The sequence below is a fragment of the Canis lupus genome, chromosome 15, assembly GCF_048164855.1.
Source record: "Canis lupus baileyi chromosome 15, mCanLup2.hap1, whole genome shotgun sequence".
Lineage (NCBI taxonomy): Eukaryota > Metazoa > Chordata > Mammalia > Carnivora > Canidae > Canis > Canis lupus.
This window is the reverse complement of record NC_132852.1, coordinates 46,600,322-46,621,541: the sequence shown is the minus strand read 5'-3', so window position 1 is coordinate 46,621,541 and position 21,220 is coordinate 46,600,322. Positions and strand designations below refer to the sequence as shown.

Below are 21,220 nucleotides of genomic sequence, written 5' to 3'. Positions count from 1 at the left end.
ACAATGGGGAAAGAAAGGGACTTTAATGAGAAATCAAAATATAGAGAGCCAAAGTGCAAATTGTCCACCCCCTTTGGGGGTCACCCTGAGCCCCATGTACATCCCCTCACCCCCCTTCAGGCCCCCAGCGGAGGCCCAAGGCCTGGAGCTTCTGCCTCAGGTAGCTCTTGAGCTGTGGCAGGCCTCTCTGTGACTCCAGTTCCTCGAAGGGTAGCTGCGAGGGAGGGAATGGCGTGTTACCCTCAGGGTCCTGGGCTGGCACAGGGGAGCCAGGAGGACATGCGGGGTGGGTGCTCTCACCGGCAGGAGCTGGTAGCCCATCAGGCCCAGGTGCCGCTCCCGGAGGGCCCGGGAGCCCAGCAGCACTTGGCCATCCCGGCAGAAATGCCAGCGTTCTCGCAGCATCAGCACCACCCTGTGGGGAGCAGACTGCAGCTCAGGGTGCTGTCTACAGAGGTGGGAGGCTCTCCCACCTTCTTCCCTTACCTTTGGGCGGGGTCATGGGTAGTGGACTGAGAGGCAGCCTGGCCCTGGGGACAGGACCGGGGAGGGTACGGTAGGAAGGGGTCCTGGGTCCTCACAGGAAGCACAGCACCGGAGCTGCTGACGCAGAGCAGGAAGTCTGGAGGGGGAAGAAAGAGGGCGGCTGGCTTCCAGCCCAGGCTCTGTACCCTGCCAGCCGCCCCCCCGCCACTGGGGTTCACCTGTGCAGTAGCCTGGAGGCACCGTCAGGTCCTGCCGGTACTTTTCTTCCCCCAGCAGCTGGCGCAGCCCCTCCGCTACTATATCCTTGTGACTGGGATGGGGTAGGAAGACCGACAAGGAAAGGCTCAGGAGGCTCATCTTAATTCTGTCCCCTGTCGTGCCTGGACCCTGAGCAAAGGCCTTCCAAGGCCCATTTTTCCCTCTAGGACTGCTAAGAATGCCTCTGCATGGACAGTTCAGGGTCCCCTCCCCTCCCCTCAGCCTCCCCATCCACCTGTACTTGCAGCGGGCACGGTCAGTGATGAGTGGCTGGGGGAAGATGGGCACTTGCTGCCTTCGGGGAAGACGGGGACCCCGGTATCCTGGAAGCTCCAGCTCCACAGCCGTGTCTAGCAGGGAGAGGTAGCGCCGCACAATGAAGGCATGAGGAGTGCCTGCGGGAAAGCGGGACTGAGGCTCGAGGGGCTACAGACTCCCACCCCTGCCTCCCCCTGCCCAGTGGCCCTTGGGGATCCCCGCTGGCTCTCCTGTGTGCGCACCACTGATGTGGTTGATGAAGCCTGGGGAAAAGACAAAGTGCAGAGCTCGGAAGGGTAGGCACCGCAGCTGGCACAGTGACATCAAGATGTTGACAGTGGCCAGGGGGGCCACCCCTGCTTCCCGAGCCAGGATCCTCTCAAGACAGGGCATAAACTGCTGTTCCAGAGGCAAGTAGTTCAGCCGCCCAAAGGGCAGGACCAACTTCTGTACCACCTGTGGAGGAAGAGCAGCCCTTCACCTAGCATGAAACAGTTGATACCTTTCACAAGCTGAACCTCAGGGAGGCTTGGCCTGCAGGCTTGTAATGTCTCTGTAAAGGCAGAGCGATCCCTCTCCCCCGACGTACACACCAGAAGTTTGACAGCACAACCCGTGTCTTGAGCCCCACGTGATTAATCAAACCAATGGAGGAGACATCGCTGTGGGGTCTGGCCCTGAAGACTTAAGAGGAGTGGGCTTAATGAAGCTAAGACAGTGCTAAGTGAGTAGAACTGCAGAGAGCCAGGCATACACACTGGGTAGGTGGATGAGCCAGGAGGGGGTGTGCAAAGATAAAACCCCAGGGGGACAGAGCAGAGGGCCTGGCTGCTTGCTGCAGGAGGCAGCCAATCAAGCTGACAGGGAGCTGGGCTTGACACCGTGGAGGGCTAGGAGACAAGCATGGCAGGGTGGGAGGTAATCCCACCTTGCTGCTGAGCTGGGCTTCCTGGACCACCAGGAAATGGGCAATGGCTTCCAGAAGCTGGGGCTCCCGCAACCGGTGCCGGGCCAGGTGCTGGGCCAGGAGCACCATGACGTGAGGAGTCAGTTCCTCTGGCCTGGCCTCTGTGAAGAACAGCCTATTATGCTGGACCCTCAGTCCAGACACCACCACCGGCCTCCTCTTCAGCCCCTCCCCGCCACCTGCCTTCAGTCCCCTCCAGCACCTGCCAGGCTGCGGATGAGGTGCTGCCGTGGACGCCTCAGGAAATGAGGGCAGCTCAGAGCAGCTTCCAATCTTTGCCCACCGTGCAGGACAGGTTGCAGGGTGGGAGGTGGCTTCGGAGGGAGGCGGAACCTTCTCTCCTGCTCCAGGGCACACATCAGGGGCCCATCTGATGGGAAGCCTGAGAGGGAGAGGGTCAGAGGAGGCAGGCCTGGTAACAGGGAGCTGCTCTGTTCCAGTCATGGGGTTCAGCTGATGAATTCCCAACCTTTCACGTCTCTGTGTTCTGGACTGGATGGGCTATAGTGTAAGTGGAAGCACTGGAGAAGTGTGAAATACCATGTGACTGTGAGGTTATCAGGACAGTCTGCGGGCAAGAACTCAAATAAAGATGGCAAATGAGCTCTCATCTCACGCCAATGGTGACAAACTGTAGTGGCTTTCTAGAGCACTGTGTAGGAAGGAATCCGGGCTTGGCACCCCTAGCTAAGCTGCAGGGAATGCTGCTCGACTCCTGGTGTCAGCTGTGGATACAAGGGGAGCGGCAGCAAGTGTGCCAAGGTATGCACCAGTCCTGCCAAAGCCCAAGAGGTGAATTCTGTCAGTGATCTTGGGTCTTCTACGCTCTTTCTCTATTCTTCCGTGAACACCCACCCCCCAGACACCCTCCTCACCAAGTAAGACTGCAAGGTGCAGACACACGTGGATGGTGTGAATGTCAAAGGAGGGGCAGTTTCGGATGATGAGCTGACTCAAGTCCTGTAGTGTGGCCTGCTCCACGGGAGGGGGCCGTGGCTGAGACCCCAAGAGCTGACCCAGACGACGAAGTGCCACAGGGTAGTGATGGGCGCGCACCTTGGTGGGGTTCTGGCCCAGCCAACGCAGCAGCTCCCCAGGGCTCCTCGCCTGTTCCAGAAGCCGCTGTAGCCCCTGCACGGGGCCTGCATGGAGGCCTCCTCCAGGAGGCTGGTCCCCCCACTTGCTGGGCCCCAGACAGCAGGGCTGTACTGGCGGGAGCAGCAGCAGGCCAGACAGCCGAGCAGCAGAGGCCTGGGCAGAGAGCAGGAGTCGAAGCATGGAGTTGGGTGATGGAGACCCTGAGGGGCAGCCCAGAAAAGGGGGTGAGGTTTTCTCCAAAGGGGAGAGAAACCGGAAACCAGCCATCAACTCCTGACCTCACTCCCCATTCAGAGGGCCCTGGGGTCAGAACACCCACTCATGTTCGTCCTTCCTCTGTGATTGCTCTAGTCTTCCCCACCCCGCCCCTCTCTGCCTCCTTCCATCCTTTAAAGCAGCACCTTCCATGTCCTCCGCACAGGGATATTTACAGAGCAATTCCACATGCACTATGGATCTCTGATGCTCCGCACGCGCCTCTGAGGTAGGCAGGGCTGGCACTACCTCCATTTCACAGGTGGAGAAACCAAGGCCCAGAGAGGAAAGGGGGGGGGTAAGCCCGAGGTCACGAGTCGGGTTAGTGGTCGTGCCCAGCCTGGAGCCCAGCTTGCCCTGTCGACACGCCCTCTCGACCACCTCCCCCTCCCGCAGGAGGCGGCAGCGGCAAGGAGGGTGGAACGCGGGCTCGGCAGCGGGGCGGTCCTGGGTTCCATGCTGGGCGCTCCCACTTACCAGCTGCATGACCTTGGACAAGTGGCTTCGTCTCTCTGCCCAAGCCTCCTCGCCCGTGAAACGAGAACGCAGCGCCCAGCTCGCAGGGGGCCCGTGGAGCCCGAGCGCGCGGCTTTGCAATGGCGCGGAGTCGGCGGTGTTAGGGGCCCCCACACCCACCCGGCCCGGCGACGCCCGGCGACGCCCGGCGACGCCCGGAGACCGTGCTCACGGTCGCCAACACCAACTCCCGCCGCCCTCCCGCAGCCCGCCCCGCAGGCGCCACCCCTACATGGCTCCCCAGGCCCCGCGCAGGTCGCTCCCTCAGTCGGTCTCGGGGCCCGGGAGCCGGGCTCCCCCCGCGGCCTCCTCATCGGCAGGCCACCGAGTCCGCCATCTTCCCAGCAACCCCCGGACCGCGGCCCGGACGCCAATCGCGGCTCAGCCCCCGACCAGCACAGACGTGGCTCCCGTCAGGCCCCGCGCGTCCGGGCGCCGCGCGCCCCGCCCCCCGCGTCCGGAAGCTGCGCGCGCCGAGCCGGGGCGGTACCGCGGGCGGGGGGCGGGGCCAAGGGGCCGGGCGCCGAGGCTAGTGCGAAGAGCGAGCGGAAGTCGGCGGCTCGCCGTTGTAAGGCTGTGCACCCGGGAGGGCTCAGTCCCCGCCCAGCACCCCCAGAGGCCCACACACCCAGACACACAGCAGGAGTGAAAACTTCACAGTTATTTAATCTGCACGTGTTCCACAGAATCCCTCTGCCCCTCCCAGCTCCCCTTCCCCAGCGCCCCGCAGTCCTTGGGTCCTCCAACCAGCCCAAGGAGCTATCAGGGACTAGAGGTGGCTGGGTCCTCGGGCAGGACACTAAGAAGGGCCCAGGGGTGTAGCCCGGCTCTGCGGGGGGCCAAGGCAGTGACAGCAGCTGCCTGACCCCGAGGAGCTGACTGTCAATGGGGGCTGAGAGCCAGCAGCCCCAGGACGTGGCCCAGAGCCATGGAGGTCACAGGGAGGGGCGTCGGCGGACTCCCGGAGCGCTCTGCTGCGCAGGGCTGGGCTCCAGGGTAGTGGGAAGAGGCAGGCCGGAGAGGTGGGCCTGGGCAGACAGCATCGCCCACTGTGTCGAGGGGAGCAAGGTCCAGAGGGGCCAGCAACGCTGCCGAGAGCCCGTGGAGGCACTACGGGCGGTACATGGCAAAGGCCAGGAGACTGAGGAGCAGGGTGAAGCCGGCCAGACCCAGAGTGGCGGTCAGGGGAAAGAAGGGCCGGTACTGGATCTGGCAGTACCAGAGCAGCAGCAGCAGCAGAAGCAGAAGGGGCAGCAGCAGGCTGCCTATTTCCAGCCCGGAGGGGCCTGGCTCTGACCCCGGTGGGCAAGGGGGGTGTGGGGGACCGACTCGCGTGGACACGTGGCAGTGGAGAACGCAGTTGGGCGGGAGGTGAAGGCTGCCCAGGGTCTGGGTGTCGTCTCCTAGCAGCTGCCCTTGGTAGATGAGCCGCACCTGCTGTTCCCGGCCAGGAAACTGGGTCCTGAGGAGAGAGGGACCTGGGTAAGAGAGCAGGCCTCAGGCAATCCTGGTCCCTTGCCCAGAACCACACTCCCACCCCTCACCCTTGTCTCCACCCACCACCCAGCTGGTGGCCTCTAAAGAGGGGGAGTCCCCCCTGCCATAGGGGAATGATACAGTGTGTGATGTGAGGGCCTCAGTTCCCCCTCATCTATAGAAGGAGGGGGGAGTCTCAGATCTCTCTGGTGGCCCTTCTGGTCTGTGGTCACTCCCACCCCACTCTCAAGAATGTCTTTCCTGTCCTCATCCCAGCTTACCTTTTCAGGGAGCCAATGGTATCGTGGGGCCAGGCCCTGGCCACCTGCTCTGAATCGTTGAGGAATTTCAGCCGGAGCACTAGGGGCTCCTGGGGGGAGTCCGGCGACGGTGGTGTTGCTGAGAGCCCCATGCCAGGCTCTGGCTGTGCAGCCTGACCTCTGTGTCTCAAGCTGGGGGTCTCGGCTCCTGGGGCCTCCCCTCGGATGCTGCCGGTGACCGCCATGGCTTCACTGGGCTGTGCTGGTGTTGGAGTCCCTGATGGCTGGGGCAATGGGTCGGTGCCCTCCGCGGTGTGTGTGGAGACCCAGGCGAGAGCCAGCACCAGAAGGCAGGCAAGCACCGCAAAAAGGATGGTCACCTCATCACCCACCCCTTCAATCAAGGCCATGGCACCTGCCTTGCCTGCCACCTTACTGAGCTGGAGAGGTACAAAGAACCCATGAGGGGCTGGCTCGTCCACCAGCAGCCCCTTCAATTCCAACAGGCGCCTGAGCCCACCCCATCAAACTCTTCCAAAGGTCCTTATTCCTCCTCCCCCTTACCCAAGCTCCACCCTAGGGCACTCACTGCTCTGAAACCTGATGGTCCCAAACTTGCCTCAGGGGCCCCTTCCCATCACCAAATCCCGAGTCCTAACGTTTTGTAACCTGAGTTCTAGGTCTATAACCATCTCCCCAATTCATTCAAACACTATGCGGAAGTAAGGGCCCTGATCTCCTAAGCAACCTCTCCCCTAAATTCAACCCTCAGCAAACTTCATCCCAAAGCTTACCTACCTATTCTTCCATCTACTATCCCAAAGTTTACCTTCTCCTTCGTCTATTTCACCCCAAAGCCTATCTACTCCTCCATCATTAAAGTTTCTGCAAGGGGAAAGAAAATGGGCTTCTACGCCCCCCACCCCCGGCCCCGTTATCATTTAACCAAACCCCACCCGCGCCAGGGGACTGCTTCCGAAGGCTTCCCCACACCGAACGTCAGTCTCCGCCCCCTGGCAATACGGAGCTTCCGAGGGCTGTCATCCCCCACACCCAGCTCGGCCCCGCGGGTCCACTCAAGTCCCACCCCGCGGCGGCCCGACTCGGCGCCTCCTCTGGAAGCCTCTCCAAACCCAGTCCGCAGGCTGACCCGAGATCCCGCCCGGGTATCCGAGACTTCGCCCTCCCAACCCCCAATTCCTCCATCACCCCTCCCATCTTCCCGCCCCCCGGAGCCAAGGGAGGACACCCGGGGCGGGGCGAGCGGGGGCCAGCTGGGGCCCGGGGCGGCGGGGTGGGCGCGGTCACCGCGCGGGGACTCACCGCCCGGCTCCGCCAGCTCCATAGCGGACCCTCGGGCACTTCCGGGCGGGAGGCGCCGAGGTCGCAGACACCTGAAGGCACCCCCTCCTTCCCTGCCGCCGTCGCCCGGAGCATTGTGGGACTTGTAGTCCTGCGCGGTGCGCATTTCCCGCCCTCCGCCCTGCGGACCCACGTGCCGGGATCGGCGGGCTAGTCCGGGTGTCTGCAAGTCGCTGAGGGGCCCGCGGGGGCGGGCTTAAGGGTTGTGCCAGCCCTCTGAGTCTGGGTGCATCAGCAGGACCCGCCACCTCCCCCGCTGGCATCCAGGGCATCTGTCACTCCAAAAACCAACGTCAGCGAGAACACGTCAGAGCACCCGTGTTTCCAGATGCAGGCTCCGGGGAGCTCAAGTGACCCCTACCCAGTTCTGTTCTTATGTCAGAGTGGACGCCAGAAGGCACCGTGGGCCCCCTAAATGGATTCTCTGGCCCAGAGCCCAGTACCCATGGGCGGTCCCATTAGGTTGGCTGAGGACACCCATCCCCAGGGCTGGCCACAGTGGCTTGGGCTGTCATCCTGTTTCCCTGGTCCCTTCCTCCACCTTGACCCTGTGAGAAGCATAGATACTGGAACCGGGCCTGAATGCTGATCTCTTGTCTTGTGTTTATCTGCTGTATAAACTTGGGAGCGCTATTGAACCTCTTTGAATCTTAATTTCTTTGTTCCTAAAACATAATTCATAAGGAAATTGTAAGGAAGAAATTGGGTGCTTTTTGAACAAGGGTGAAAGCTATGTAAGGGATCTGTTACACCGTAGGTATTTGTTCACCTAGTATTAGTACACTGTCCACCTAGATCTGGGCTTGGAAACTGGGTTCTTAGGGTGTTACTGTGTAGAGGACTTTGAGCCCCACGCTAGCTTGGGCTAGCTAATTTTGGTGGCTTTTCCTTCCTTCCTCTGGGCCACAGAGATCTCAGGTCTTGGGTTTTATAGGCCAGTCTTGGTGAAAAGTGATATACCCTAGTGTTTCCATAGTTCATGCTTACCTGTGGGAGCAGGTACTCTAAGCGTTGCCTTGGGAAAGTCAATTTAGATGTATGACATACAGACCTAACTTTTCTCTAGTTCCTTCCCTTCCATTCATTTGTTTATTCTAGAAACATCTATTAAAGGTATACTATATGCCAGGCACTGTGCAAGATTATGGGAATACAATGGTGAATCATACAGGTAAACTTATCCCTGCCCTGACATGGCTCATAGAATGATAGGAGAGAGACATGTAGACAAGCCCACTGGTCCTTTTTTTTTTTTTTTAATTTTATTTATTTATGATAGGCACACAGAGAGAGAGCGGCAGAGAGAGAAGCAGGCTCCATGCACCGGGAGCCCGACGTGGGATTCGATCCCCGGTCTCCAGGATTGTGCCCTGGGCCAAAGGCAGGCGCTAAACCGCTGCACCACCCGGGGATCCCAAGCCCACTGGTCCTAACACAGATCTGTTCTGGCTGCTGCGGCAAGGCATCTGAGAAGCTCTTTACCTTCAGCATCTCTCCTGGGAGCTACCGGGTGCAGATTCTTGCTGTCAAGTTCTAGTTACGCATGTAAAAGAGATGTTAGCTATTGCTTTTAGAATTACATAGTATCAGAGCTAGGTGTTCTGCTCAACCACTGTATTTTATTTTATTTATTTTTTAAAAATTTTCAGACTTTATTCATGAGTGACAGAGAGACACAGAGAGAGGCAGAGACACAGGCAGAGGGAGAAGCAGGCTCTATGCAGGGAGCCCGACGCGGGACTCGATCCCGGGTTTCCAGGATCACAACCTGGGCCGAAGGCAGGCGTTCAACCACTGTATTTTATTTTATTTTATTTTTTATTTTTTATTTTTTTAATTTTTATTTATTTATGATAGTCACAGAGAGAGAGAGAGAGGCAGAGACACAGGCAGAGGGAGAAGCAGGCTCCATGCACCGGGAGCCCGATGTGGGATTCGATCCCGGGTCTCCAGGATCGCGCCCTGGGCCAAAGGCAGGCGCCAAACCGCTGCGCCACCCAGGGATCCCCAACCACTGTATTTTAAAGATGAAACACAGAGAGGGTACAAGACATCAGTAAGGTCACATGTGTACATAGAACCTGAATCTGTCAGGAGCTATGGAGACCCTTCTTTGGAAGGTACAAGACACTTGGGTGACTGCGTTGGTACTGGGCAGGGTTTTGTGAGTAGCCAAATGGGGGTAACTCTTTGCGGGGAAAAGAATCAGCTCTGCCTGGGAAGTGGAAGTGTGTGTAAAAAGACTGACATGTCCACTGTGCCATAGGACATCTGGGCACAGCCCTGGAAGGCTGACTGTTTGGGGCCAGTGCTCTGCACATGCCCTCTATTAGGCATTTTTGGAAAGGCTGAGGATGAGGGCTGGCTAGCAAGACTGCAGGCAGCTTTGGCAATGGGGATGCAGAGAAAGGCAAACATCAAAGGTAGCTCCCTGGCCCCTGAAAGGGTGGACAAGGAACACAAGATGGGCAAGGGATTGAGGACAATGAAGAGAGCCATGAGGTCTCTGGTGAATCTCTTGAATGCGATGAGTGGGGAAGAAGGCATAATATTGGATTCCTCTCTCTTCTTTGCCCATGTACCAGTGGGTCCAGGGCAGTGGTAGTGAACCACCCCAGTCCCACAGGGGAGTCTTTTAGGAGAAGCCTGAAGATGAGTGGGGGCTGTTGCTTACAGTGCCATTTCCAAAGGCCTTGCTGATGAAGCTCCCTGGGAGAACTGGAAATAGAAGCCGGGAACCCAGATTTCCAGGCTCTGTGCTGCAGCCCGCAGCCGAGAGTCCAGGGAGGACCAGAGAGAGCACCTGGGGCACAGGGTGGTCTCCACGGATGATCTCGGGCGGGAACCGGGGATCCCGTGCAGCATGAAAGGCAGGACCGCGTAAGTGAGGCGCAGCTGTGCCTGGGCTGGCGGCCCTTCTCGGCCAATCGGCCGCGTTCATCAGCACCCTCAGGCGCCGGGCACGGCTCGGGCACTGCCCAAAGATCGGACACCCCACCCAGACGGGAGCAGGGCGGCGAAAGAGCCAGCCGGGGCCGGGAGGAGGCCAGAGCAGCTGTCCACTTGGAGCCGGTGGCCCTCGCGGCGGGTGGGGGTGGGGGCTGGAGAGCAGGCGGAAGGGCCAAGGCTAGGTGGGAGGGGCCCGGGCGCCGGGGCTGGAGCGCGCGGCTCGGGGGTGGAGGCTGCAGAGCCAGCGAGCGAGCGAGGGGCGGGGGCGCTGGGGCCGGCGCGCAGGAGGGGCGGGGGCGGCGGGGAGGGGGGCTCGGGCTGCGTGTGCCGGAGCTGGCGGGGGCGGCGGTGCGTGCGCATGACGCGGGGGGAGGGCCCGGGCCGCGCGCTCCCGGTCCCGTTGTTGTTGCCGCTGGAGGCTGCTGCGAGGCAGCGGGATCGCGGCGCGGAGAAGCGCCCTGCAGCGGCGGCCCCAGCGTGCTCGGCGGTGCCTCCTGGCCTCGGCCCCCGGCCCCCGAACTCATGCGCTAGCCCCGCGCCGCCGGCTCCGTAGTCCCGGCCCCGCCAGCCCCGCGCGCCCGCCCGCCACCGCCGCCGCCGCAGCGCCGCCCCGGGCCCCGGCCGGGCCCGCCTCGGGCCCCGCGGCTCCAGAGCCATGAACTTCCAGGCGGGCGGGGGGCAGAGCCCGCAGCAGCAGCCGAGCCTGGCGGCGCCGGGGGGCGGCGGCGGTGGCGGCGGCGGCGCGGGGGGCGGCGGGCAGTTCGGCGGCGCGGGGCCGGGGGCCGGGGGCGGCGGCGGCCCCTCGCAGCAGCTGGCCGGCGGGCCCCCCCAGCAGTTCGCGCTCTCCAATTCGGCAGCCATCCGGGCCGAGATCCAACGCTTCGAATCTGTGCATCCCAATATCTACGCCATCTACGACCTGATCGAGCGCATCGAGGACTTGGCGCTGCAGAACCAGATCCGGGAGCACGTCATCTCCATCGAGGGTGAGCGGAGCCGGGGTCTGCGGGAGATGGGGCGCGGTGGCTCGGCTCGGCCACGCTGTCCGCGTCTGGGGTCCTCGCGCGCCTGAGGTGCCGGCCACGCGGTGTGCTCATCGCCGGCGTTGCAGAGCGGTCGTCCGCGCTTCGCTGTATCTCGTCCAGGGACACTGGGGCTCGGGGCCGGTCCCGTGCCAGGCGACGCGTTTTCTGCTCTTAGTGCTCCACGACGCGAGGGCGGTGTCGCTCCCGGGACAGGTGCGCTCAGAGCCTCAGAGGTGCGGGGGTCTGGGGCCGGAGCTGGCCAGGCATGGCGAGGGAAGGTGGGCGCAGCGGAGGGCCTCGGCGGGCGGGGAGGTGGGGCCGCTGCCCCGGCCCTGCCCCGCGGCGGGGCGGGGGATCGGGCCTCCGGTTAGTGGAGCGTCCGCGGGCCCCGGAGGGTGGCGCTCGCCGCGGCGCCCTTTCCCGACGCACACCCCCTACGTTGCGGCTGCCAGGCGGGCACAGGCCGGGCCTGGCGCGGGGCTCCGGCGGCGCGACCGCGTGGGAAGCGCCGGCCGGTACATCCGCGCCTTCTCCGGGTCCCACGCGCGCCCGGGAGCCACTCGGGAGGCGGGCACGGGACTGCGGGGCGCAGACCGGCCTCCGTGGACACGGCGCCGGGCGTCAAGCGCCAGAACTCCGGGCCCCTGTCCTGCCCAGCGCTCCTTTCCGTGGGCTCTTGGGTCGGGACTTTGGCTGCCAAAGGGGGCAGAGGAAGTGGGTGCACGCTGCTGGCACATATCCGACGACCCCTGATGTGGTGGGGGCTCTCCGCACCCCAGACACCCTGGTGGCGCGGTGACCTTTGAGCACCCAAGGGACAGATGGGCCTCACCCTGGGTCATCTGCTTCCTCTCTGTCCATTTGAGGGGGGATGCCCACCAGCAGGTGGTGGGTTCAGCTTTAGTGGAAACGCTGGGGCGGGGCGGGGGGGGGGATTACAAGGGTTTTTTTTTTTTTTTTTTGGTGATGACATGGAGTTGTGGGCAGGCCTGGCCACTTCTTGGGCCTCACAATTAGGGTCACATTCCCATCTTGTGTGAGGCTCTGGGGGCTTCTTCACCTGAACACTCCCTTTCTGCTTTTGGAGGTCCCTGCAGCTGGGGAAGGAGCATTCAGTAGTTTGGGATGGGAGTAGAGAACACCATTTGGAGCTGAAGTCTTGCCCTGTTCTTGTAACATTCCGACCTGACTCCCTCTGTCCTTTCCCCAATCCTCTTAGCTCTTTTCTCCCAAGGCTGAGTTCACTGTGAACTAATTAGGCAACAGGAAAACTCATTAACGTGGATCTGAGTAAATGGCCTGAATCACCGTCGTGGCTGGGGACCAGGAGTTGGCATTTGTGTGAGCCCAGGGCCCCAAAGAGAGGAGATGACCAGATTTTCCTCCTAGATCTGAAGCAGGTGGGGCACGACGAGCGACTATTCCTTGCCCTTGCAAGGAAGTAGAAGTTCCCCATCAGCTCTAAAATACCCCCAGCTCCTTTTGGTGACAGCCTTGGTGGGATAGGCACAGAGGGAGTGAGGGAAGGAAGACATCTGCGGCAGAGCACTTCCCAGAGCAGGGAGGGGCAGGAATCAGCTGGATTCCCATCCAGCTCCAACTTCCTTAACAGTGACCTGTGACCGCCCTGCCCCCCATCCCCCCAACACCCCCTGGAGGCGCCTGGCAGGGCATCTTCTGTGACACAAAGGCCATGATTCCCAGAATCCACTGAGTCTCATCCCTGCCTTGAATTCAACATGACAGGCAGAATTTCCCCTCCTTGAGCCCCCCCCCCCCCCCCCCCCCCGTGACCAACTTCCCCATTGCGGTTTGGAAGTACCCCATGTTCTGTCTGCTTAGCCTGGAAGCTCCGTATCACCACTGTCGTGAATCCTGGGACCTGATGTCTCACTGTCACCAGGCCCAGCCGTTCCTCACGCATCCGTTCTCAGCTCTCCTGATCCCTGCTTCCCTGCTCTTTCTTGGCAGGGCCTCCCACCTCTTTCTTCCTGCTCCCCCCATTTTTTCCCAGCCTCTCTCCCGGAATCCGTCTTTAGTACCCACCTCACCCCTGCTCCCCCACTTTTGTCACCCAGCTTTTCTGCTCTAGGCAGGCAGAAGAAAAAAAAAAGCCCAACCCTGAAAACTCCTCCGATTTCTGCCCTATACCCTTCCTGCAGTAGAGCCCCTCCATCTGCCAGACCATATTGCTGCCTTGTAAAGCAGCATCCCCACCTTCTTTTTGGGGGGAGGCAGGGGAGCAGCTTCCCGGGGCGTTTCCCTGGGAGCCTGAGCGAGCCCCCCTGCTGGGGCCCAGCAGACCTGGGTCCCTGTGTTACATAACGCATCCATCCGTAGCCTGGGAGGCCGCTCTCTGTGTTTACTCCGGCCGAGCCTCTTAGCGGGAAGGGATGATATTTTCCTGGTGTATAATAAGCTTCCGCCTCACTCCGGTAATACTTCGATGAAGGATTTATTCGTCCCAGCTCTGAAGGTGACCTCGGAGACGCAGTCAGAATCTGTTTGGGACTGAGGGAGCCCAGTGGTACCTTGCCCTCCTGTCTTCTCTCTGCTTCATCCGGTCACCTCTAACCCTGTGGCCAGGGCAGGAGGAAGCAGAGGAACAGGGAGCTTTCCTGTTGCAGGATTAGGGGCCGAGGGGAGACAGACTGTTTCGGAAAAGTTCCACCAAAGGCTGAGGAAGGAGAAAAGGTATCCATCCTGCAGTTTTTAAGGAACGAAGGAAGTGTAACTGGGAGCTGGCATGGAGGGTGGGGAGAGAAGACTTAACCACGTGCAGAGCCTCTGAGCCAGCCTCACCTTCCTGGCGGGGACACTGAGGCTCAGAGAGAGGAGGGATCGCGAGTGGCCTCACGGCAGGAGTCTGCAGGAAAAGGAGCTCTTGAGACTGGCTTGGGTTGCCTGGCTGTGTCCTAGAAAGAGGGCTGCAGAGGAACTGGACTCAGGCCAGACAGGGGACAGCCTGGGCGTGTGATACCTGGGCCAAGTGAACCAGGAGCCAGGATGAGCTGCTGGGAGAGGTGAGGCTCAGGGTCCCAGCAATTGGCCTGGCCAGGTGGGCTGGTCTCTGAGTAATTGTGAATTCAGGGAGGCATGAATTCAGGCATTCAGATTCAGGGTGGATCCTGCAGGTCCCCAGGGAAGACCAGGAAGCACACGGTGGCCACTGGTGGCCCATGTGGCTGCTACAAGGGCAGGAACTGGGCTTTGTCGGCTGGTGACTTGTTGGTGCCCCCTTTGTTTTTCCTCCAACATTTTTTTTTTAAATAAACAAAATAATTGCTTTTGAGCAACCTAGCGGTGGGCAGATTTGTTCTTTCACCTCACTCTTGGAGGGGTTGCTCCGGCTCTGCTGGCCAGCCACTACGGCCTGAGGCTCTAGTGCTCTGGGACTGCAGGCAGGAGGTGCTGCAAGTTTTCCTGGTGGGCTCAAGCCTAGGTTAGAGAGGGAAGGTGCCCCGAGCTGCTGCAGACAGAACATCCTGGGCAGGGCTCGGAGGGAGCAGGCAGGGGGGTGCCCACCTCTGCAGCATGCGTCCTGCTTCCTCTGTGTCTGGGGCTGGGATCCTGGCAGCAGCCCCGTGAGGCTGTGAGACAGGTGGAGAGCAGTTTAGCCATTTGGGAGCCGGGGAAGCTCTCTCCTGGGCTCCTTTGCCCTGTCTGTTCCTTGGGCTGGCCGGTCCCCAAGCTACTGAAACCACTCACCTGGAGGCTTTGCCGCAGTACATGTTTCTACCGCTTCCTGCCAGGGATCTGATTCAGTAGGTTTGAGATGGGGGCCCAGGGACCTGGGTTTGTCACTTCTCCCAGGGTTCTGGTAATTAGCTCGTTTCGGGAATGAGTGCCCGGTGGGGGCCTAGAGGCTTAAGTAGGACTTTGCGCAGAAGAGCTCCAGGAATTCTGAAAAAGAGATGTCCGTGTGGGTGCTAGTGGCCGGGGACAGTCACATTTGTTCCAGATACATTTATTTAGCTCCTACTGTGTGGCCCAGTTGCACAGAGCACAGTGGAAGGCAGGGAGGAGGCGGAGGAGGGGCCCCGCCCTTACCCTGGACCCCAAAGTAGAACAGATTAGCCTGTAGGAGGGGCCAGAACAGGGATTGGGAGTGGTGGGAGAAAACCAGGGCAAAGGTTAGATTCCAGGGAAGACCGGTCCAGACCTCTTCCTTCAAGGTCACGGAGAGGGAGGAAAGCTCACCTCAGGCTGCAGGACCACAGGCAGTGGAGAGATGGGATGTCCCTCCCCCCTTTAGTTCTCTGCCACTGAGCTGCTGCTCTCTGCCAAGTAAAAGACCCCCTGCAGATAAGACAGTCCTTGCTCCTAAGTACTCCGTGGCTACTGGGACTACTTATCTTCCTCTACCGTTGCCTTCTTTCATTGAATGTCTGTGTCAGGCTTGGGGCTCTGGGAGACTTTCTATGCAGACAGAACAGGTTTGCAGAGGCAGCAAGGGTGAGAGAAAGTGTGATGTGGTGTTCCAGGAGCAGCAGGCTTGTCCACATAGCTGGGGCACTGAGTCCAGATGGGACGGGCCAGAGGGAGTTTTTCATGCTTTTTTCTGTATTTATTTATACCTCGCCATGGTCAAGGAGACCACTTGAAATGGCTTGGAATCCTGCAGGAGATGGCCCGTCATGTGAGGGGCGACATAGGAGCATTAGGGCAGGTGTGGCTGAGTATGTGCTCTTGAGGCGGCAGGGTGAGTGGCCTTGGGGAGACCAGGTGGGAAGGGAAGCTCATCCCTGAGCATGTGCACCGTGAACCTCCCCTATGAGCTGTCAGGGAGTCTGTGGCCTCAGAACCACAGGAGTGGAGGGAGTGAAGATGCCCTTCCTGAAAAGCAGGCTTAGGGGAGCTGAGGCCTGGGGGCAGAGTGGGTGGACATGTTGGGGCTCTGACAACTCCAGTGTCCTTATCGGCATCACCCGCACCCCCAGCCAGGAACCTTTGGCTTACCTCATTCTCTTTTTACTATGTAGGTAACTTGAGATGAGTTTAACCAGATTGCTTTCCTTCTGACCTCTAGCTGACTTCCAGGCTGAGGGGTAAAGGGAAGGTAATTTTGGAATAGAGAGCTGAGCCCTAGGGTGATAGAAGCGGGAGAGGGCCGTGACCGGGAGCATCTGCTTGGACGATGTAGGCGTTGGCTGGTACTGCATTCCGCGGGGTAGCATTCCCTGCCTGCCTGCCTGCCTGCTGGAGGTTGCTATAAGGCCTTTGCAACACGTGGCAGGTGTCTTCCCAGGTATGCAAGTATCCTCTCCATTTTGCAAAGCCTGGGATTTAGATTGAGCAACGTCCCGGAGGCCACACTAGAGGAGCAGAAACTGTTTTCCAGCTGCAGGGCTGGTGCTTCCCCCATGGATGGATGGATGGATGAGTGCGCTTTGGTGGGTCAGACTGGATGCCCCATCAGCCCTCCTACGGCGCCTCTCAGGGAAGTTTTCTGACCTTCAGTTTAATTTGAGGACACTTAAAATATAACTTGAGAACTTAGGGTTCCTCCATCCTGCTGTGATCTTCCTCTGAATGTCTTGAATCCCCTACTAAATGGTCGCTCTGGGATGTGTCTGTCCCCTCCCTGAGCAGCGTAGATATTACTGCATATAGCGCATAGGTGCTTGCTCAAGAAACACTTAGAAATGCTTAAACATTTAAAACATTTAAATATACGCGGAAGTGGCGAAAGTAATGCTCATTTGTTTTAACAAATTCAGATGGGGAAGGAAGTAGAAGGAACATGTGCCCCCCACCCCCGGGGGTACCTGCTGCTTGGCAGCCTGATGTGTGTCTTCCCCCATCTGCTTTTCTTTTCTTTTTTCTTTTCTTTTCTTTTTTCTTTTCTTTTTTTTCTTTTCTTCTTTTATTTCTTTTCTTTTCTTTAATATTTATGCATAAGAGACATGGAGAGGCAGAGATACAGGCAGAGGGAGGAGCAGGCTCACTGTGGGGAGCCCAATGCAGGACTCCATCCCAGGACCCCAGGATTGCAACCTGAGCCCAAGGCAGACACTCAACCCCTGAGCCACCCAGGCGTCTCCTCCCCATCTGTTTTAACCCTACATATATCTGCTCTCAACGACTCTGTGATTGATTTGATATTATTGGCATTTCTCAGCAAAGGTGGGATTTTGGTGGAAAACACTCCTCTGGGAGAATGAAAGCACCTGTGTTCATCTGCTCATCTGGTAGCTCCCTGCAAGGGAATTGGGATACCTGGGTTCTCATTTCTACCAGGTTGTGACTGGCAGGTCACCCCTTGCTTGACCTTTTTTTTTTTTTTTTAATTTTTAAAATTTTATTTATTTCTCAGAGATAGAGAGACAGCACTGGTGAGCAGGAGCAGGGGGAGTGGCAGGCAGGGGGAGAAGTAGGCTCCCCGGCTGAGCAGGGAGTCTGAAGCCAGGCTTGATCTCAGGACCCCGGGATCATGACCTGAGCCAAAGGCCGACACTTTACTGACTGAGCCACCCAGGTACCACTTGACCTGTCTTGTTTGAGACTTGAATTCTTTGTGCAGCTCGCGGTGACTCCGCACACGGGTGCCTGGGCCATCTCTGTCTTGGCTCTGCAGCCTCAGGTCCTGCCTCAGGTGCTGCCTGTCTGGGGAGCGCAGGCTCCACTCAGTGCGCCCGGCTGAGCCTGACTTTTTGCACGTAGCACTTTGACAGGCGCTGCCTGGGCGCCCTCAAGAATCTGGTGATTGAAGAGTTCCTGTGGGCCAGATCTGGGCCTTAGGGAGACGCAGGGGGAAATAACAAAACCTCCCTGCGGGGTTGTGCCACATAAGGCTTCACAGGGTCGTGCGTGTAAGGGGCTCCTGGCAGGGCCTGGCGCAGAGTGAGCACACAGTGATGCTCGCCACTATCTTAAAAGGCTGTAGGATGCCCGGGGCCCCTGGGTCGCTTAGTCGGTGAAACATCTGCCTCCAGCTCAGGTCACAATCCCAGGGTCCTGGGATCGAGTCCCACATTGTCTGGCTTCTTGCTCCATGGGGAGTCTGCTTCTCTCTCCCCCTCTGCCTCTCCCCTCTGCTCGTGTGCTTTCTCTCTCTCCCAAATAAATAAATTTTTAAAAATCTTAAAAAATAAAAGGCTGCGATAGGGCACCTGGGTGGTTCAGTGGTTGAGCGTCTGCCTTTGGCTCAGGGTGTGATCCCAGGGTCCTGGGATCGAGTTCGCGTCGGGCTCCCTGCAGGGAGAAGCTCCCAGAGGGAGAAGCAGGGAGCTTCTCCTGTGTCTGCCTGTGTCTCTGCCTCTCTCTCTGTGCCTCTCATGAATAAATAAATAAAATCTTAAAAAAAAAAAAAAAAAAAGGCTGCAGAGCCATACAGTTTCTTACTCATCTTTTTGTGTATAGACCTTTCTATGCTTGTCTGATTACTTCCTTTGGACAAATTTCCAGGAGAAAATGACGAGACTGTCAGGTATGCACATTTTTAGGACTTTTGCAGCACAGCCCGCCTGATTCTAGGGGTAGAGACAGACCACTTGCTCCTTGCCCTACCTCTCTGGGCCCCACCTGCCCACCTTATAGGTTAAAAACACCACCACCACCACCACCCTTAGATGCTTTTCCTTATTTTTTAAAATTTTCTGTTGGTTTGATTACTAGTGAGAGTCAACATTAAAAAACAATTTGGGTCATTTGCATTTTGCTTAAGTCTCTTCAGGTCCCTTATTCATTTTCCAACTTGGTTTGTTGCTCTTTTTGTACTGCATGTAAGATAGTTTTAATTTCTTAATGTAGATTTTTCTGAAGTGAACATTTGTCTGCTGGCAGGGAGCCACAGCCTCAGGCTCTCAGGCAGCACTCAGGCCCAGGGCCAGCTGACCAGGCTGTCCTCCAGGTGCCCACAGAAGCGACCCCACATCTCATGGTTTCAGGGGAATGTGCCTGTTTCTAGTGGGTGTTTTTCTTTCTCTTGCTTGTCTGTCAGCATCCCTCCTTGCCACTGTTGGTGTGCCCGCCTACAGCACTTTCTCTTTTGCCTTTTAATTTGATGTTTGGATGGCTTGCAGTCCCAGAGCCCATGCTCCTGAAGTGGGATTCCAGCCCAGTCCTGGCCTCTGGGGGTGCATGAGTCTGTGTGCCTGGGGGGTGGGCGAAGCTGGGAATCTGGGAGATCTGGACACCACTTGGGGCTTGCCTGCTGTCTTCTAGGGAGGGGCCGATGGACTTCTTGCCTGGAGGATTTTTTGTTAAATGGGCCCTCAGTGAAGGCCTTTGGTGTGAAGAGCTGTGAAGGTTTGGTGGCTTTTAGTTGTTTCAAAGCACTCCTCTGCCTGGTGACAGCTTCTGGACTGTTCTAGACTACATTGCCTTGGGTGCTGTGGTGGAGTGAATGTTGGGCATCCTTTCTTGTCTGTAGGGCCTGTGTGGGGCAGCAGTTACAAACCTGCTTCTGGAGCCAACCTGCCTGGATTTCAATCCCAGACTTAGTAGTTGGTAGCTGTGTGACCTTTGGTGAGTCCCTTTACCTCTCTGCCTTGCCTTCCTTGTTGCTAAAATGAGGTTCACAGGCACCCATTTCATCACGTGGGTGTGAGGATGAAGTCGGGGAATGCACGCAGAGCTCTTAGACCAGCACCATTCCCTTGGAAGTACTTGTGTGGTGGGTCCTGGTGCATGACTCATAAGCTAGGTGCTGGTCACACTGCCTTTGCCAGGTGGGAGTGAAGACAGTGAGGGCATGAGAGGGAGTGTGCCTTACATGGTGTCCGCAGCCTGTGGCTCCTCCCGTGGTGCTTAGGGTCCGTGGTGGTGGAGTTTGGGGTAAGTTGGTCTAGCCTGGCGAGCCCCGGGGCAGAGAGCCACCTCAGGGTTTGTCTGAGGTTCCAGGACCCAGACCTGGACCACAGACTGTCACAAGGAATGTGTCACACAGGCCCCCAGCATTGCCTTTATTTGATTGCCTTTCAACCCAGTCCAGTTCTGTACGTGAGCCTCGCGTGTCAATTTAAATTTTCCTTTTAAGGAAGGTAAAAAGAAAAGTGAAGTGTGTTTTATTTTTTTATTTTTTTAAATTTTTATTTATTTATGATAGTCACAGAGAGAGAAAGAGAGAGAGGCAGAGACATAGGCAGAGGGAGAAGCAGGCTCCATGCACTGGGAGCCCAATGTGGGATTTGATCCCGGGTCTCCAGGATCGCGCCCTGGGCCAAAGGCAGGCGCCAAACCGCTGCGCCACCCAGGGATCCCTGAAGTGTGTTTTAATATTATATTTTACTTAACTCACTATATCTGAAATGTTGTCTTTCCCGCATGCAATCTGAGAAATGATTAATGGGATCTTTTATACTCATTTCTCACACCCCGTCTTCGAGCTCCAACCCCCAGGGACAGGCCACATCTCCAGTGCTCAGTAGCCACACAAGGTCCCTGGCTGTGGTGGTGAGAGGACAGCTCTCGTTTTACCCCTCAATAAACAAAAGAATACCTGTTTGTTATAAAAAGTGAGTACAGAAACGCATCCTTTTTGATTTATCTGTCTAAAGTATTTTTTTAAGGTTTTATTTATTTATTCATGAGAGACAGAGAGAGAGAGAGGCAGGCAGAGGGAGAAGCAGGCTCCCTGCAGGGAGCCCGATGTGGGACTTGATCCTAGGACCCCAGGATCACGCCCTGAGCCAAAGGCAGGCGCTTAACTGCTGAGCCAGCAGCCGTCCCAACCTTTCTGAAGTATTAATAATAACCTGTATGGAGCGCCTGGGGGGCTCAGTTGATTAAGCGATTGTCTGCCTTTTGCTCAGGTTGTGATCTCAGGGTCCCAGGATCGCCGTCCCGCATTGACCTGGCTCCCTGCTCAGCGTGGAGTCAGCTTTGCTCTCTCTCTGTCTCTCACTCCCTCTCTAGTAAATAAATAACATCTTTAAACAACAACAGTAATAATGAGCCTTACCCATAGGTCCTGCTGTTTTCCATCAGCCAGGCAACAAGCGCCCACTTACAGAGCCCCTGCCAAGGCCGGGGGGATCAATTACAAACAGATCCATTGAGAAGTTACTGACTCTGCAGTAGCTTTTGGTCACCGTGTTTCCTGAAAACCTGAAGACCACTGCCGTTGTGAGGCTGCCACCCAAAACCTGTTCACGCCATGGGGTTCTCCTGCTCCATGCTTGGGAGCCACGTTCCTGGGGTTCCGCCCAAGGATGGAAGGTGGGGTGAGAGTCCAGGCCCCGTTCTGCCAAGATGAATGTGTGGGTTGAGGGCCCCTCGCGGGCAGCGCTTGTTCCCGGGGGCTTGGCCACGGGCCTCGGGGCAGCTCTCATCACTCTGCTGTGGCTCCCGCATCCCACGCGGCTGCC

At 58.2% G+C, this 21,220-nt stretch overlaps 3 protein-coding genes and 2 long non-coding RNA genes across 14 annotated transcripts in view; 2 read left to right on the top strand and 3 right to left on the bottom strand.

The window, feature by feature from the left end:
• Positions 1 to 4: 4 nt before the first annotated feature.
• FASTK (Fas activated serine/threonine kinase) lies at positions 5 to 4,290 on the bottom strand. 4 transcript variants are annotated; one of them, XM_072776966.1, is made up of 10 exons: positions 4,071 to 4,290; positions 2,845 to 3,267; positions 2,172 to 2,351; positions 1,931 to 2,070; positions 1,245 to 1,458; positions 980 to 1,139; positions 705 to 796; positions 487 to 622; positions 301 to 415; positions 5 to 214 (listed from the first exon to the last, which is right to left on the bottom strand). In XM_072776966.1, exons 1-10 carry the CDS (start codon positions 4,150 to 4,152, stop codon positions 107 to 109), a joined length of 1,650 nt encoding a protein of 549 aa, XP_072633067.1. In that variant the 5' UTR covers positions 4,153 to 4,290; the 3' UTR covers positions 5 to 106. The 4 variants fall into 4 exon arrangements, with proteins under 4 accessions (XP_072633067.1, XP_072633071.1, XP_072633068.1 ...); XM_072776970.1 differs by having other exon boundaries at positions 3,026 to 3,267; positions 4,071 to 4,267; XM_072776967.1 differs by having other exon boundaries at positions 980 to 1,094; positions 4,071 to 4,257.
• Positions 3,436 to 8,531, top strand: LOC140605047 (uncharacterized). The gene is made up of 2 exons (XR_012007826.1): positions 3,436 to 3,551; positions 8,216 to 8,531. It is a non-coding gene; the product is annotated as an uncharacterized lncRNA (long non-coding RNA).
• Positions 4,485 to 7,079, bottom strand: TMUB1 (transmembrane and ubiquitin like domain containing 1). 2 transcript variants are annotated; one of them, XM_072776972.1, is made up of 3 exons: positions 6,898 to 7,079; positions 5,596 to 6,014; positions 4,485 to 5,300 (listed from the first exon to the last, which is right to left on the bottom strand). In XM_072776972.1, the coding sequence occupies exons 1-3, from the start codon at positions 7,009 to 7,011 to the stop codon at positions 4,949 to 4,951; spliced, it is 885 nt and encodes a 294-aa protein (XP_072633073.1). In that variant the 5' UTR covers positions 7,012 to 7,079; the 3' UTR covers positions 4,485 to 4,948. The 2 variants fall into 2 exon arrangements, with proteins under 2 accessions (XP_072633073.1, XP_072633074.1); XM_072776973.1 differs by lacking the exon at positions 6,898 to 7,079 and adding an exon at positions 6,531 to 6,757.
• Positions 8,532 to 8,535: 4 nt separating the features above from the next.
• LOC140605045 (uncharacterized) lies at positions 8,536 to 10,156 on the bottom strand. The gene is made up of 2 exons (XR_012007824.1): positions 9,611 to 10,156; positions 8,536 to 8,730 (listed from the first exon to the last, which is right to left on the bottom strand). It is a non-coding gene; the product is annotated as an uncharacterized lncRNA (long non-coding RNA).
• AGAP3 (ArfGAP with GTPase domain, ankyrin repeat and PH domain 3) overlaps positions 10,006 to 21,220 on the top strand; it is a 56,415-nt gene continuing 45,200 nt past the window's right edge. For 4 of the 6 annotated variants that reach the window (XM_072776957.1, XM_072776956.1, XM_072776965.1 and 1 more), the window contains exon 1: positions 10,526 to 10,871. In XM_072776957.1, the coding sequence (XP_072633058.1) occupies positions 10,541 to 10,871 (331 nt within the window). In that variant the 5' untranslated portion in view covers positions 10,526 to 10,540. Of the gene's footprint in view, positions 10,025 to 10,525; positions 10,872 to 21,220 lie in introns of those variants that run through there. The other 2 variants (XM_072776959.1, XM_072776958.1) reach the window with 1 other exon arrangement.